Raw genomic sequence first — 18,948 nt, 5'->3', positions numbered from 1 at the left:
GGAAATCTGGAGGTATTTTTGGACCATAAAGAGGTGTGCCGAAAATGGTGAGTATCGGTCCATGTTTTGGTATATCCCCCATATAGGCCAATCTCCGATTTTACTTCTTGGACTTATAGAAACTGTTGTTTTTATCCAATTAGCCTGAAATTGGAAATCTAGAAGTATTTTATGACAATAAAGGAGTGTGCCGAAAAGGGCGTGTATTGGTTTATGTTTTGGTATATCCCCAATAATGACCGATCTCCGGATTTTATTTCTTGGGATTATAAAAACCGTAGTTTTTATCCAATATGTATGAAATTCGAAATCTAGAATTATTTTTGGATCATAAAGAGATACGCCGAAAATGGTGAGTATCGGTCAGTGTTTTAGTATAGCCCCCATAAGAACGATTTCCCGATTTCCTTGGGTTTCTAGAAACCGTAGTTTTTATCCGAATTGTCTGAAATATCACCTCTTGAGGGTATAGAAGGCGCACCGATCATGAACACTGCTTAAAACTCAATGTAAAATTTCCATATTTTGCTTCTCGGGTGAAAATCTACAGATTTAAGATTTCAAATCAAGACGTTATTTTATAATTTTCTTGCACACTTACAAGAGATGTTAATGAGTCCTCTAAAACAAAAATGGTTCTTACAAATCCAGAATCTGATATAGTCTTCATAGGTAAAATCTTTAAATGTATCTCCGGGAAGTGTATTGGTTGAACTGCTCTGCTTGATTTGTCCTCAAACCCCCCTGAAATTTCAAAGGAAACCCTAATATTTGATTCATGGTGGTGGGTATTTAAGGGCGTTTTCGTTTCGCAAAAAATATGTTGCCCTGGTGTTACACTACTTTTTCCCTCATTGTATTTTCGCTCAAATAATAGTGTCATTCCAAAGTTATTGTTAATTCATAATATTGTGAGGGATACAGGATCCAAAATCTATGACAGTGTCCTTTATATTTGGCAATCAATTTCGAGAATGTTGAACCTTTTTTCCCAATCAAAATCGCCATATTCGATTCGACTTGGCCGAACTTACGGCCGTATATACTTGTGTTTTGCATACGTTAATTGAATGAACTAAAAGAAGGAAAAAAATATACACAAATTAAGCATAGAGATTTACTAAATTCGTATTTCTCACACAATATTTCATTATTTCTTCAAATTTGTAAATTTTACTACAAAAGCGTCCATCATGAACTTCGTATGTCACTAAGGACATTCTTGCAATTTTGAACTCCAATTTTTTCCTTCAAACCACAAAATTTTCTTTAAAAAGTGAAAGAAATTGTTTATGTCTAATAAATTTTCTTGAATTTGTCGAAAAATATTTACTTATTTTTGTGATATCGGCGTGATGCCAGCGTTTGTAATACTGTTTAGTTAAAAATTTCTAAAAATATTCAAAATTTTCTAAAATTAATCAAAAGTTTTACTCCTGGTGGGTTCACTGTTCAGTGTGCATACTTGCTTGTATTTGGGAACTTTGGTTGACTTTTTTTCTCAAAATTCATGCCAGAATTGTTCCGAATTTGGTTGAGAATTGCTCCACTTTATAAGGTCTAAGATATTTTTTACCCCCAAAAATCACCCCAAATAAATTTTACCCCTAAAAATCCCCCTAAACGTGATAAAAACCCCTAAATTCAATATTCAACATTCAGTATTTTATTTTATTCATAATCTATAAGCCGTAAAAGGGCCAAATTTATTACACAGTAATGTATCATGGCACTAAGACTCACTTATATATAACATAAGGTAAAAAAATCTTAATACTAATCTCTTAATACTAAAACATAAAAAAATAGAATGTTCATGGATATGAAACGTTTCCCCACAAAACAATAAAAAAATGGGGGGGAACCCCCAACCTGACAACACTGATACCGGTCCATAGTTATATATAGCCCCCAGATAAACCGATCCCCAGATTTTACTTCTTCCTGGATTAGCAAATTTCATTTGATCTTGCTAAAATTGGTACTAATCACACAAAAACTGGACCATATAGGTTCATAGCCCCCATATCAACCAACCCACATATTTCACTTCTGTCTCTCTTTTAACGTACCTTTTTTGCCTAATATATACCCCGTATGGATGGATATGGTTTTTAATTGATTAAGTTTTCACTATTAGTCACCTTTTTAATCGCAAATGTTTTGTCTCAAGAACATTTTCAATAGCCGTTAAAAGTGGTTACCTACACTGAAAAAATATTTACGTGATATTAAAGATTACGCAACCTCAATGTACACATTATTAAGGACAAATTTCTTTAAAATAATGAAATTTTAATTAAAAGAAAGTTTACAATCTTTGCTTCAAAAATTTTTTTCTTTAAATTTAGGATACAAATTTGGAAAATTTGAGTCCCTTCGTTAAAGTTGCATGTCTTAAGACTAAGGCAAAATTTCCTTAAAGTAAAGAAACACATTTTTGATTTAAAGAAATCGTCCTTAAATTAACTGAAATATGAATCTTTAGATTTAAGATAAAAGCGCTTCAAATATAGGCTAAGAGTTATTTTGAGGATTTAGCATCTTTGGTTTAAAGTTTTTGTAGAATTAAGAAATATTTTTTACTTCGAAGTAACCGTCATAATTAGGATTTTTAAACTGGCATTTGTTTGTACGCGAATAGCTTTATAAATATATCGGAAAAATAGAATGGAAATTCGATAAATGAGATCTGTATCCTAATTTTAATTTTATAGATCGTAGATTTAAAGCCAGATAGGTCACAAAAAAATGTCTTTATTTTAAAGAACCCGCATCTTTGGCTCGGAATCAATACCAAAATCCTTAAATCTTTGGATCCAAGTAAACTTTTTTTGAGTGTACATGTAAATCATATTCTACAAGACCAAGCATTTACTTACTCTTCTTGAACCTCTATGCCACTGTCATCCATATTTGATTTGTAGTCTCCATCTGATCCAAATCCGAAACTTGGCTCTACATGTTCTGACAATGGCGTTGGTGTTTCAAACACCAATGTTTCTACCATAGAGCCTTTGGAGGATCCAAATGATACCCTGGAAATAAAATGATAAGATGCATTACCAATAATAATAAAAATGATAAGATACAACTTTACACTAAATATTACAAGAAGGACACAAAAAAATGAAATATTTTTGGTGGTGACTACATTCGATAGGGCAAAATATTAATGTGTTGAATATTTGAAAGACTACAATATTTTCATCGCAAGTGGACATTTTTAAGATTTTTAAGATAAAGCTTGGAGAACCAAAAAAAACTGGAATAGAGAATGCACATGTTAGGAATATGCTGTTTAGACTATCATTTTGTTTTATGGTAAAATAAAAATATAGTCCAAAATGATGAGTCTTCTCATTATTGTTATTCTGGACTTATACATCCCATTATTATACATTTTGACAAAATACCCAGCAAAAAAAGAGCTTCCAAAAAAGTAGTTTGGATCCCCAATCTGTGATCCGGAAGTAGTGCAAACTTGGATCATCTCCAATGAATTTTACATGAGCTTGTCACTGGACGGAAGTACTCCCTTTTTGGATCCTTTGCATTGCTTTAGAAGTTGTACCCTGGAAGTTAATTTGAATGAAGAAATTTAAAACGCGAAAAAAATTTGTTTCAACCAATTTCATTTTTTTTTTCAACCATATTTTTTATTACACTATTATTTTCTTATTATCTAATTTTTTACAATTTGAAAAACTTTTTCGCTCCGACCAGGGATTGAACCTGGGTTTGATGGCACCATAACAGAACGCCTTAGCACACTCAGCCACAAACGCCATTGAACATAAAGCGTCGAAAGGTCAATTCAAATGTTTGTGATATGATCGTAATACCACACCAATGAATAACATTCTAATTGTTTCTCGAGATGTTCTTTATTAATATGAACGAAAAAATAAGAAACGCAGGTTCAAATATCACCAGAGGCAATTTTTTTTATCAAATATTTTTCTAAAAAAATATTTTTTTATGTTTTGCATCCTTTTATTTTTATTTTCGGCATATATTTTCGTATAAATATATTTTTTTCTATTAAAAATCAACAAACAATTTAAAATCCTCGTAATTTGCAAACCCTTCTCAAAAGAACTTCCATGGAAGCGAAAAAGACAAACGGCACAGGTTCAAATCCCAGCGGGGATTCAATTTATTTTTTTTATTATTATTATTTTGTTACTTTTTAATTTAATTTTCTATTTTTTTTTTTAATTTTCTATTTTTTGTGAAATTTAAATAGCCTGATTACGTACCTTGTAATACTTGTCCACAAGGACTGCATCGGAAGTAGAAAAAAAATCAATGGGGGATCCCAAGATGCGCTTTAAAAGAAATGATTGTGGACTTGTCCAAAAGGACTGCATCGGGAGTGGAAAGAAATCATTGGGGGATCCCACGATGCGCTTTAGAAGAAATGTTTGTGGACTTGCCCCAAAGGACTGCATCGGAAAAAATCGATGTGGGATTCTGGGGTGGGCTTTAAAAGAAATGTTTGTGGAACAACTTCCATTTTTTTTGCTGGGATGTTACCCCAATTAATGTGATCAAGCTTCAAAAACCAAAATACTTAAAAAAGTAATAAATTTGTGTGTCATCGGAGAGCTACCATTTTTCAGTTATTTATTTATATATTATAATAAACATAAGATATAATTAATAAATGCGATATTCAAGATGACAGGGGGAATACTAGTCTTACCCGACAAAGAAGCCGACTTCGCTTTTATGCGCTTTACAGACTATCCGTTATTTCGGACGGAATGTCGGCGTTTTTAAAGAATCTTACAGTGTGTCGGATCAATTCGACTTGTCGGCGATGACTAAATAATCGGTAAATGTGTTATCGATCCCATAAACATGCAGCAATATCGATTATGCCTTCGGACTTAACTTATAATATGCACAATATATGGGATATGTTCGACACGAGCACTGTCGTCCGGAATAACTGATAGTCTGTAAAGCGCATTAAGCAGGCGGGCAAATTTTGTTTGCCACAACTTTTATATCCCAGTGGGCGAAAAGCATTCAACTTCCATGCCCACTAATTAGTTCATAAAAACTGTTAATTTCCATGCAAATAAAAATAAAATTGATTAAAAAGTTCCCACGATAATCGACCAAACTGAAGCAGGTGTAATGTTAGCTTTGACTTAGGGAATATTAGCACGGTTGCAACAGTTGGTAAAATTCTTTCAAAAATAGTAGATTTTTCACTGTTTGGTAGATTGGTAGAATTCCTGATGATTTGGTAGATTTTGCAAAATATTCCTCGCTAACTAAAAGGTACTTCTAAAGTTTTCATATTTTTATTTTTATATAGAAATAAAATTTTTCTATAGAAATAAAAATGTGACAAATAGAAATACAATTTTGACAAAAATTTCTATAGAAATAAAATTTTGATAACATTTTCTATAGAAATAAAATTTCGACAAAATTTTCTATAGAAATAAAATGTTGACAAAAATTTCTATAGAAATAAAATTTTGACAAATTTTTCTATAAAAATAAAATTTTGATGAAATTTTCTATAGAAATAAAATTGTGACAAATAGAAATAAAATTTCGACAAAATTTTCTATAGAAATAAATTTTCTATAGAAATAAAATTTTGACAAAATTTTCTTAGAAATAAAATTTTGACAAAAATTTCTGTAGAAATAAAATTTTGACAAAATTTTCTATGGAAATAAAATATTAACAAAATTTTCTATAAAAATAAAATTTTGACGAAATATTCAATAAAAATAATTTTTTACAAAATTTTCTATAGAAATAAATTTTTGACGAAATTTTCTATAGAAATTAATTTTTGACAAAACTTTCTGAAGAAATAAAATTTTGACAAAATTTTCTATAGAAATAAAATTTTGACAAAATTTTCTATAGAAAAAAAATTGACAAAATGTTCTATAGAAATAATAATAATGTTTTTAATGTCAGATGTATTGAATTTCTATTACAGTAACCGATAATGTTTCTTTAATATATCACTTATAACTTGTCTATTGTAATTATTGTTGTTTTTTTTTTAGTTTAGCTATATTAAAATGGCTTGGGGCCTTAGTCACTTATATATACTTACTTTATTTTTATTTCTAGATATTTTTTTTTGTATTTATTAGATCTTTTTTTATTTATTAGATCTCAATTTGTGAATTGTATTTTTATTACATTTAAGTTTTCTCTTCATGTGCCTTAAGCTTTGCAAAATTCAGTAGTATATTCTAAGTAGAGTGAATAATTTTATATTTTTCTCTAGCCGTATGCAAAAGTTTTTTTCTTTTATTCAGTATTATGAAATGTAATGTAGTTTTATTTGGCCTGTTTCGGCTTTTTATATTACGTTGATGAATAATAGAAATAAAATTTTGACAACAATTTCTATAGAAATAAAATTCTGACAAATTTTTCTATAAAAATAAAATTTTGACAAAATTTTCTATAGAAATAAAATTTTGACAATATTTTCTATAGAAATAAAATTGTGACAAATAGAAATAACATTTTGACAAAATTTTCTATAGAAATAAAATTTTGAAAAAATTTTCAATAGAAATAAAATTTTGACAAAATATTCTATAGAAATAAATTTTGGAGAAAATTTTCTATAGAAATAAATTTTTGACAAAATTTTCTATAGAAATAAATTTTTGACAAAACTTTCCGAAAAATAAAATTTTGACAAATTTTTCTATAAAAATAAAATTTTGACAAAATTTTCTATAGAAATAACATTTTGACAAAATTTTCTATAGAAATAAAATGTTGACAAAATATTCTATAGAAATAAAATGTTGACAAAATTTTCTATAGAAATAAAATTTTGACAAAATTTTCTATAGAAATAAAATTTGACAAAATTTTCTTTTGAATGTATGCTGTTCCCACAAATGTCTAAGGTTATCTCAATTTTACTATAGATCACATGACGATCTTGCAATATCAGTTGGCGCACAGCACCCGGAACAAGAAATGGTTTTAGAGATGAAGTTTCCTGAAACTCAAAAATGTCAAGCTTTATGACAGAGCTGGTAAAAAAGGCAAACCCTCGTAAAGGCCCACAGGTTCCATATCCCTTGGAATTTGTAAAGTACTTCCTAGTCTTGCGAAATCATGCGTCATTGGAAAGTTCCTGAGCCCAAGCACCAATATTAACCTCTCTTACTAAATGTCCTTAAAATACACGATGGAGGTTTACCTTTGAGTTCCTATTCAAATTGTTATACATTCCTTCCAGATCCATGTGTCAAAATTTAGCATTGAATGCCGTTAATCTCATTCAGTTCAATATTCTACTTAAATATTTAATGCATAGTCTGCTTAATTATATTCCAGTCGACAGTTTTATTCTATACCGATTAATTTAGCATCTGTTTTCGTTTAGAACTTATTTCCATGTATGCAGTAAAATAGAGTGCAATCTATCTAAATCAATGTTTGCAACAAATACTGCTGGGTTGTGTCAAAATTACAGGCTATTCTCAAGCAACAAGAAAAAACGGAAAACAAAAATACAACGACTGTGTGTATTTTTAGTATGCATCTTTGGTGTTTGTGCATGCATAAAGTTATTTGAACTTTAAAGAAATTCTCATCTGACCAAACGACCGACAGACCAACAAACCGACTGACAGCATGCCCGAGCAATAGGGCAAACAGCAGTCAAGTATATGTTATTGTGTAAATAGGTAAAAATAAGTACCGAGTAAGAAGAAAACCACCAGTGAATACGTAAAAATTAAAGACGTCGAGAGGGTATGCGACATGGAGAAATGTCCTCTCTCTCTGATTAGAACTCTTTACTTCGGTGATATTCATAGAAATGAGCACTCAGACAGTGCATGGCCATTGAATTGAATGCCATAGAATAATTTATAGCTATTATTCCGCCAAACAAACTATGGTACTTTCTATTACGGTAGGTCAGCGTGTATTGAACACTTGCAAATGTACGTTCTTCAGCGGTGGAAAATCACCTGTCTGTAATACTGGCGACATTTCTGTGTTTTCAAGTGGTTTCACCGTAATGTGAAATGCCATTCGGATTCGACTATAGGAAGGAGGTCCTTAGTCATTGAGCAAAACGTAGATTCGAGCAGCACTTTTTGATGAAAGAGAAGTTCACCACTATAAGGCAATTGGCCGGTCAGTGGTAAACTATGCAGCGCCAGTGTGGACAACTCAAACGAGCGATACGCAGTGGAATAACATACAGACCTGTCAGAACGCTGCCCTTAGAACCGCAACAGGATGTCTCCGCAGTACACCCCTGGATCACCTTTATGCGGAGACCAAGATCATCCCAGTGCGTCGACACAACTACATGTTGTCAAAGCAGTACCTCTTGGGTTGCCATCGAAGTTGTCATCCGAATCACCATCTTGTGGATAGACAACCTCCACCCAGGAATGTAAGGGTTGATCTTCACCTTCTAGAGCCAGAGATCCAGCGTTACAAAAGAGAGCCTCTAGATCAGGCAGCATACCAGACAGGTCTGAACAGGATTCATGAGGATACTGTAGCTGAAGCGGTGAGAAGCTACAAGGTTAATCCTGTTCTCGGAGTCCGACCGCCGCCCATTGCACCGGAGGAGATAGACCTACCACGGCAGACAAGGGTAGTTTTGGCCCAACTAAGATCAGGCAAGTGCAGCCGCCTCAATTCATAGTTATCAGTGATTGATAGCAGCGTAGCTGACGTGTGTCCCATATGTAATCAAGGGCCACATGACACTCGTCACCTTTTTGCTTGCCCAGCTAAGCATACCCGTCTCACTACCAAATCACTCTGGACATACCCCATCCTTGTCGCAGATTTCCTTGATCTGGCTACCAGCTGAACTACACAAGCATAGAACAAAATGGATGAAACTACATTAAAAACTGTTACAACAACAACAAACACTTGTGGTATAACAATGGACTGAACAGTCTAAATGAGCATAAAATAAAATACCACAAAAATGTTTCCAATTAAAATTTTAATTGACTTTTAAATAAAACATTAAATTAAAAATTTAATTGGTTCAACAATATTTTTAATTGAAACAAAAATCAATCATAACAATTTAATTTGTTTAATTTGTTAATTGACTTTGGTGAATGATACTCATCCATTTCTTTGCTTGAAGACATTTCAATTAAAAATTAATTGGATCAATTAATTTCCTGATTCAAGACAAAAAAATAGTTTTTTACTTAACCTAACCTAACCAAGGAATATCTTAGTAGTGGATATTTGGCACCATAAATTTAACACAAATTATTTCGGTCTGCTTCAATGAAACCTACTACCTCAAGACGATCGATTCATATTTGAGACCTATAGGAACCTTTTTTAAGATTATAGAGGGCATCTTAATATATGTCCGTGAAAATAAACTATAAAACAGAAAAAATATGAATTCACGGAATTAATTGATGCAATAAGATATTGAATTGAAATTTCTTCAACCACGAAAATTATAGTATCGATTAGAACTAAAAAAGCTTAAGACCTTCGATGTCATAGCTGTCATGTAGGGTTTTCTTTTTCCCGGACTTTTTGCATTCCCGGGAAAGCGGGAATTTTTTTCGAATTTCCCGGGATCCCGGTCAAAGGGAAACCTACTTTGATGTGGAATACATTTAGACATTTTAATAAATTAGAAATAGCCTAAAGCTACGGTTATAAGGTAATAATAATAATAATAATATATATTATGTTGTTCTCTTACATCAGCCATTAATCATACTGAAATACGAAATATTTTGTAATACAAAACATTTTGACAATGGTTAAGGAAGTCTCTTTCGGTATAGTTTTCGGAAGAACACTATTAATATAGTGGGATTTTTTGTAACACTAAAAACCAGTTTGAAAATGAAAGAAACTTATTTCGATTTCACCATCGTTCAACGGGGTCAATAAATGCACATATTCAGTCAATATTCCCAAAAGGGAAACACTACCATGTAATACGACATTCACATTACACTTCCAAAATTCACTTTAACTAGATTTCAATTGTCGTATGCCCTATAAATATGGGCTTTAAGCCCCAACTTTAATAGATTTCAAGCCTAATGTGTATAAGGTATAAGGTATAAATTTGAAATTAAATTAAACATCTTTAAAAAGGTTGGAATTTTCTTATTTCATAAAAAGAACATCCTTGCAATAATTATGAAATTATGCAATTGCCAACGTGGGTTACATAAGGTAAAATGTCCCGTTGTTTTTAAAGGTTTACTCAGTCTACCAGTCTATCGGAATGTCGCTTTACAGAAATATGACAATCATAAATTAAGAAGTGCAAACTTCTTTTTAACAATTGGGAGCCCGTTGGATTCTGTATTGGAACCCACGACTATGTATGCTCCTCAAGGCAACTACTACGACTTGGTACCAGTTATTCACATTACACTTCCAAAATCCACTTTAACTAGATTTCAACTGTCATTTGCCATATAAAACCCTCTATTATACATAAAATATTGTAAAGAAATTTTCCCGGGAATTCCCGCACTTCATTCCCGGGAAAGCGGGAGCGAAAAAATAGCAATTTCCTGGGAATTCCCGGAATCCCGTTCCCGGGAAAAAAAACTACTGTCATGGTTTTTCTTTGCTGGATAGATTTTTAAAACGCGTGTGGGTGTATCCGTATTAGTTCGCCAGAAATAGGCCTTACAAAATGGACTCTCTAAAAGAGGAAAAGCAGAAGCAACGAAAGAAAGAATGTGAGCGCCTTTTTGGAAAAATTTATTCCAAAATTCAATATTTTAAAGGATGGAAGATTTTTTAAGAGTTATAGTAAACATTTTAAAAAAGTAACATGTAAAACCCAAAAAGAGCATGAAATCTTTATTTGAATCGATAGTACGGTCCATATAATTTAATGTTGGAAGATTTTTTCATGCAAAGGTTGACTGCGACTGCGCCTCAAATGGTCCTTTCGACTTTGTCTTCCATTTTGCTAAAAAAAAGTTGGATATCATTTCACAATAGCCCACACCATTCCCAGATACGTTATGATTCACATCATATTTAAAGAAGTACGATCCAATAATGCCACCAGCCCATAGGTTAGGTTAGGTTAAAGTGGCAGCCCGATTAAGATTCAGGCTCACTTAGACTATTCAGTCCATTGTGATACCACATTAACTAAAAGTACCTATTACATATGGGCACTTCTAGTTTTAACCAGCCCATAAACCGCACCAAACTGTGTCCTCCATCTGTTTTGCCAAAAAGGTACTACCAAAAAAATCACCCTTTATATTCAAAATACGGATCACACTTTTCTAAAATTTTGCAAAAAAAAATTGTTTAAGACCCCTTATCATCTCACAAGCAAAGCCTGTAGGTTTTTATAAGTTCTCCTCGCAGCTATATCTAAATCTGAACAGATATTAAAATCCAAAATTGGCATGCATATCTAGAACCGTAATTCTACTCCCTGTACAAAGTTTTAAGTAAATTGGAGTAAAACTTTGGCCTCTGTAGTCATATTAGTCTAAATCGAGCGAAAAATATATATGGGAGCTATATCTAAATCTGAATCGATATAAATAAAATTTAGCACAGGAGGAATCGAACCCACGACCTTGTGTATGCAAATTCAATAAATTGTAACACACTTAACTATACTACTAATTTTTCTTCCTGTGCAAAATTTTAAGCAAATTAGTGTAAATCTCTGACTTCTGGGACCATATAAGTCCATATCGGGAGAAAGATATATATGGGAGCTATATCTAAATCTGAACCGATTTCTATTCTGACCCAAAACAGAAACTTGTGCCAAATTTGAAGTCGATTGAACTAAAACTGCGACCTGGGCTTTGATCTGTGTGTTCATAGACAGACCGTCATGGCTATATCGACTCAGGGACCCGCCCTGAACAATATTGCCAAAGACACCATAAGTCTAAATCGTCTCCTTCTGGGTGTTGCAAACATATGCACTATGAAGTTTCCGATTGTTTCAGTTAATTGTTTTAATTTGTTACGTTTTAAAATTCAACCATAGTGTGTACAAAACCGTCATCGGTTAACAGGATAATAAAAAAACCAAAACCGCTCAGTGAGAAAAATTGGCAAACCATGTTTTGAATATCGAACTAAACTGCAGAACATCTACGAATAAATGAGGATAAGGGTCATTTAACAAAATTGATTTCGTTTCTGTACAAAACAAAATATCCCTATAGAAAATTTCATGAATTTCAACAAATTTTATGAATTGCAACAACACATAATGTAAACGGTAGAATGGAAGAATGGAAAGCCAAGGCTAGATCGATACAGGATGTGATTCTCAATTAGATCATTTTTGGTAGGCGCGTTTTCAAACATATCAACGATTCCTGAGAAATAATAATAATGATGTCCGAGTCAGGTCATTGATTGCAATACAAATGTAAGTCATTTACTTCGAAGTTTTCTTAATTGTTTTTTGTGGTAACAAAGTCATAATCTGATGGTTCAGTACTGTCTGAGGAAGTGGAGAACAAAGTGAATACATCCATAGCTGGTTTGAATTTAATTATGTTAAGGAATAATAACAATTCACGAACTTACGACGCCAGACATGGACGGGAAAGAAAAGCAACGGTAATAAAGAAATAAATGAATAAAGAGAATAAAAGCTGAACAAACAAAAAGGTACATATAAATTTCTGGACAAGTGCCAACGAGTTTAACGGGGCACCAACATCTAAATGCACGAGAGATCATTTAAGTAAATCCCAAAAAACAGTCAATCATACTTCATACAGTCTGACCATCCATAAACTAGAAATACAAAAACAAATTGGGAATTGTCTTTTTAAATCTTAAAATGATTTAACATGGAAATTGAAGAAATATGTCAGATTACCCACAAACCCTAGACTGATAACCCGAAAATTACAAAGTTTCAGGATATGGGACATGTTAGTCCAATTTAAAAACTCTATCATGATGTTGAAACAAAAGATATGCCAAACATTTATTTTTAAAACTTTGATGGAGAAGTACAAAAAATAAATTTTACAAAGAGTTCAATGGAACGAATGATGGTGAATAGAGTGATCAAAAAACCGGCTTTTTTGAAAGTCGGTTTTTCTCGGTTCTAAAAAACCGGACAATTTTTAAAACTTATGGGCGGTGTTTTAAAAATTAAATAACCGACCAAACCGGTCTTTTCCAAAAGTAGCAAAAACGCCCAATTTAATATAAATGAAGGAAAAAATACTTCATTGTTTTAATGTAAAAATTAAATTCCTTTGCTGTAACTGCGGTAACAATACCGTAGGTAAACATTAAAATGTTGGATGTTTTTATTTTTTGGTGAATATTTATTTTTTTTGTGAATATTAAAGACGGCGTTGAAGAGTCTCGAAAACTAAACATTTTCTTCTACATACTGCATTTGGCTTTCGAAGAATCATTTTGTTGACAATCGGTGCATAACGAAAAACCGGTACACCGGTTTTCTCCGACCGGTTTTAATCACTACAATGGTGAACCATAAAATAATACTAGTAAAAAATATAAAGAAATCATCAAACATAAAAGAGACTGGGATCCTGTGACTTAGAAACGTCAGAACAAGAGTATGAAGCCGACCCCATTTGGTCGGGGGTGGCTGAAACAGAATTTTTGATAGCGGCGGAAGCGGTTGAACGAAAATAGCCTAAACAAATTTTCCTATTCGGAGACAGTCAATTAAGCCCTTTAAATATCAAAATACATTCCAACCGCTATGAGATAAATTACACTACCAATTTCGCAAAAAAATAACTACCACAGGGTTACTAAAGATGTGCAATGTGTCGCAGAATAAATGGGTCAATTCCAAAGATTTCCAATCCATTTAAAATAAAATTAAGTATTTTCGGGGTTTTGATCGCAATTTCATTTTGTTCTTTTCATAAAGAGAAAATTTCCTCTAAATTAGAATTTTGTGTTTTCCCATTTTTTTTTTTTGTAAATATAAACTATTTTATATATATATATAGATATTGTCTCTGCAAAATATCATCCAAATCGGTTCAGAAAAAAATATTGCTTCCATTTACATGTATACTTGATTTTCTCAAAATTTGCTGTAAAACCCCATTTATTAACCGATCAAGTCTAAAGCAAATCAAAAAAATAAATAAATTTCAATACCGCAAAAATATGCAAAATATCGGGCATATAGCCATGCTACCCCAATTTAGCATAAGAATGTCCTACAAACTATAGCCCGTTTGGCCCCGTCCGACATTCAATATTTTTCATCTATTTATAATAATAAAAGTCAAAAGTCGTCGAGTCAACGAGCCGACTTTACCAAATAATTAAAAATGTACATATGTCAAATTGTTTTTGTAACGTAGTCTACATATTGTAGTTCCCAACGCTGTTTAACCTAAGATATATACTTAGTATTAAGGTGCAACTATATGTCAAGTTTATGCAGTCCTAGTTAGTTTTTATTAAATAAAAAACAAAAATTAGAAATCAAATATAAAATAACTCAAATATATAAGTTCGAGGATTAAAAATTGTTAACATAAAAATATATATTATTTAAAATATTAAATTTTTAGTTGCAAATAATTAATCTTATTGGTTAATAACCTGCGTTAGTAGGCATTTGAGAGTAGTAATCAATTCCTAAATTTTTATATTTATATATCAAATTGTTTTTGTAACGTAGTCTACATATAGTAATAAGATATGTACTTAGTAATAAGGTGTAATAATGTCAAGTTTTTGCAGTCCTTGATTGTAGTCCTAATTATTTTTATAATTTTTTTTAAGTAAATTTAATGTAATTCTTTATTTTGAGTATCCCTGTAACCGTATATGAACATTTCGGCTTGGTTGTAAAATGAGTTAAATAAATAAAAAAAAAATAAAAATAACAGGTTGGCCGATAAATCCCCAGTCTAACAAAGAAAAACACATTTTTTGTCAAAATTCGTTTTTATTATTCAACATAGTTCCCTTCAAGAGCGATACAACGATTATAACGACCTTCCAATTTTTTGATACCATTTTGGTAGTACTCCTTCGGTTTTGCCTCAAAATAGGCCTCAGGTTCGGCGATCACTTCTTGCAGCCAAATTTTTTCCCTGCGAGCATCCTTTTGACGTCTGAGAGCAAGAAAAAGTCGCTGGGGCTAGATCTGGAGAATACGGTGTGTGGGGAAGCAATTCGAAGCCCAATTCATGAATTTTTTCCATCGTTCTCAATGACTTGTGGCACGGTGCATTGTCTTGGTGGAGCAACACATATTTCTTCTTCATATGGGACCGTTTTGCCGCGATTTCGACCTTCAAACGCTCCAATAACGCCATATAATAGGCACTGTTGATGGTTTTCCCTTCTCAAGATAATCGATAAAAATTATTCCATGCGCATCCCAAAAAACAGAGGCCATAACTTTGCCAGCGGACTTTTGAGTCTTTCCATGCTTCGGAGACGGTTCACCGGTCGCTGTCCACTCAGCCGACTGTCGATTGGACTCAGGAGTGTAGTGATGGAGCCATGTTTTATCCATTGTCACATATCGACGGAAAAACTCGGGTGTATTACGAGTTAACAGCTGCAAACACCGCTCAGAATCATCAACACGTTGTTGTTTTTGGTCAAATGTGAGCTCGCGCGGCACCCATTTTGCACAGAGCTTCCGCATATCCAAATATTGATGAATGATATGACCAACACGTTCCTTTGATATCTTTAAGGCCTCTGCTATCTCGATCAACTTCATTTTACGGGCATTGAAAATCATTTTGTGGATTTTTTTGATGTTTTCGTCGGTAACCACATCTTTCGGGCGTCCACTGCGTTCACCGTCCTCCGTGCTCATTTCACAACGCTGGAATTTTACATACCAATCAATTATTGTTGATTTCCCTGGGGCAGAGTCCGGAAACTCATTATCAAGCCAAGTTTTTGCTTCCACCGTATTTTTCCCTTCAGAAAACAGTATTTTATCAAAACACGAAATTCCTTTTTTCCATTTTTTTCACAATAACAAAAGTTGCTTCACAAAAGACGCTCTATCTCACAAACTAATTGACTTACAGACGTCAAATTTTGACACGAATCATTTGAAGGTTGGTACTATATAAAAATAATATGCATTCAATACTATGTGTCAGACCGGGGACTTATCAGACAACCTGTTATACTTTTTAAATCTGGTTACAATCCCTTATGGTATTTATCTGATTTTTTTTTATTTTTATTTTTATTATTTATTTTTTAAATCAATTTTGAGAGAAATTAAACTAGATAACATAAAAACACATCTATTATCATCTGTCGTTTAAAATAGGAAAGGAAGATAATTTACTAGTGCATCATTTATTTGGGATGAGCGATTCGCTTCAATGCACATTTATTACAGTGACAATAAAAGCGGCAAAGAAAAAAAGACCCTCTGAAATTACAATTCAAGCATTGGAATTGAAGAACACAAGAGCCCAACAAAGAGAAAGTACGATTGAATTAATACTATTTTCTATATAGAGTGGAACGGTCACATTTTTACATAGGCGCGCACACACATGTATTATATTATATTACATGTCGGGGAAATCGGGGCAATAAATCGATGGCCGAGAAATTAAAATTCCTATTAAATAAGTTTTAATCATTCTAAAACTTTTAAAATTTTTGGAAAATAAGTTTTCTTTTTATGTTTTTGAAAACCCCTATTATAAAATTAAAATTATTGTGAATCGAAAATTTTTGTTTCCCACACACAATTTAATCTAATGGAGAAAAAATTCTATATGAATTTAATAATGTAATATAATACAGAGTGGCCGAATGAATGCTTTTGTAATTTAAGTAGGTCAATATATTATAGATTGTTTTTGGTACATCAGCCATTAAATTATTATTTCCCTAAATCTCTTCAATGGAGTATTTAGAACAAAAAAGTTCAAAAACAGGTACACATCAGAAAATACCATCCATAATTACCTTTTCAGTCCGACTGTTTTGTTAGAGCCCAATTTACTTAGTTTAGGCTTTTTCGTAGTTGTGAACGTTTGTTGGCGGGAATTCTGGGATTCTTCTGAATGCGCAGCCAGCTTGTCGCTAGCATCGATTGCGACATTATGTTGATGGTGGGAATCGAGATCATCAGTAGTAAATGTTTCTACTATAACACCACGAACATTAACATTGACATCGTCATCGCCACAGCCCCTTTCAGCAGCACCCTCCATTGAGACACCGTTACTATTCCTTCTATTGCTGGTGGCAGCAGTAGCGGCATTGTTATTCAGACTAAAAGAATTGTTGTTATTGCTGCCATTACTATTCTGATGCTTAACCATTGGAGTTGGTGATGTGTGGTTTGTTTCGTTCAGTAAATGGGTGCGTTCATCATCACAAAACTCGTGTCCACCAGATGCCACATTCGCCAACAATGCATCTACCTCTGTATGAGAATCACCAGCTGCCATATATTGAGAGTTCAATCGAAGGCTTAAACTATTTCGTGGTGGTGAAGGCACTGGTGTTTCATTTGTATCTCCACCTTCTCTTCTATTCGAAGAACGGCCACCATTTGAAGCCGATGTTTCCGGGGCTGGTATTACGTACGATAACATTAATAATGATAGTCGTCTTCAGATTTTTTCTTCAATGCTTGATGTAATTTAGGGCACGAAGATGTGTTCTCCTTCAACTCTTTTGTATGTGATTGCAGGTGTTGTTGTTGTCTTTTGGCCTTTGTTTTATCTTCAGCTCTATTGCACTTTCCTTTTTATTTCTTTGAAACTTTGTCCAAATAATTGACTTCAAATTTATTGTTCACTTCCGGATATACATCAAATTCGTTTTGTTTCCTTTCCAGCCACAGAAGTTTTTGATTGTCCCGCACACAAATCTACTTCTTTCAGTCTTTTGTTTACTTCTATTTTTCCTTATTCCCGAATACAAGTCTTTACTCCTTCTATTATATGACGAAATTTTATGTCAACGATGCAATTTATTTTATTTTTACACCTTTTCAAAGAATTCCACCACTATTCCATATACAATTTTTGTTTTTTTGTTTGTATAATAAGTTCAGTCAGATCATCGAATTGTTGCTTTTGTCACATAGGAATATTTTAAATTAAAATTAATTGTATAAATTATTGGGCTTGTACAGCGATTTGCAGAGAAATGTCCATGTAAAATTGGTAATTGGTAAAATTTATAATTTGTTTACGTCGCGGCGCGATTGTAGTTGTAATAATCTCTCCAACAACACTAACAAAATAGTCCAAAAGCATGTTATCAATTCATGTGAGTGACAACAAAGTTGCTCAATTACGTAGCTTTAACGTTGCCATTATGTTCCATCGTAGATTTCGTATTGCCAGACTATGTAGTTATGGCTATAGGGCGCTTAGACTATGATATCACTGAAATTTAATAAGGTCCATCGCTACGTCATACTAAATAAGTAAAAACTGTATAAAATTATATTCGCCTCGAGATGAACGAAACGTCAAACATCATTCGTTGATATCTCGAGAACTAGAGTCTGTCGAATCACCATTATTTCGGTGTTCGATGGACAAATCACAAAGCATAAGTTAATAACAAATTTTGAGGTTTTGTAGCGAATATATCTAATACCTCATTCACAATATACTTCCAAAATCCACTGTACCCAGATTTCAAATGTCATTTGCCTTATAAAAAGCGATTTGAAATCTACTTTTCGTAGATTTTGACCATAATGTGTATGGACTATAAAGTTATTTTAGTTTAACTTTATAGTCCATACACATTATGCTCAAAATCTACGAAAAGTAGATTCGCTTTTTTATAAACTCGAACTTAATACCCATCTTAAAGGTCGATACAATGTTCGTTTTTCGCGTTGACATTTTCATGGTTACTTTATTAAAATAGCTTCATTTGAAGCAGATAATTTAATTTATATAATTATTTTTTTATCGACTT

At 32.6% G+C, this 18,948-nt stretch overlaps 1 protein-coding gene across 1 annotated transcript in view; it reads right to left on the bottom strand.

Moving 5' to 3' along the window:
- LOC142228011 (uncharacterized) overlaps positions 1–18,246 on the bottom strand; it is an 87,464-nt gene extending 69,218 nt beyond the window's left edge. Inside the window, exons 1-2 of the mRNA XM_075298278.1 lie at positions 16,966–18,246; positions 2,883–3,038 (exon numbers count right to left, since the gene is read on the bottom strand). Coding sequence (XP_075154393.1) covers positions 2,883–3,038; positions 16,966–17,600 — 791 coding nt within the window. The 5' untranslated portion in view covers positions 17,601–18,246. The remainder of the gene's footprint in view (positions 1–2,882; positions 3,039–16,965) is intronic.
- Positions 18,247–18,948: the final 702 nt, after the last annotated feature.

This window comes from Haematobia irritans, chromosome 3 (assembly GCF_050003625.1).
Source record: "Haematobia irritans isolate KBUSLIRL chromosome 3, ASM5000362v1, whole genome shotgun sequence".
NCBI classification, from domain to species: domain Eukaryota; kingdom Metazoa; phylum Arthropoda; class Insecta; order Diptera; family Muscidae; genus Haematobia; species Haematobia irritans.
The sequence above is the reverse complement of the archived record's forward strand: the minus strand, read 5'-3'. Positions and strand labels throughout refer to the sequence as shown.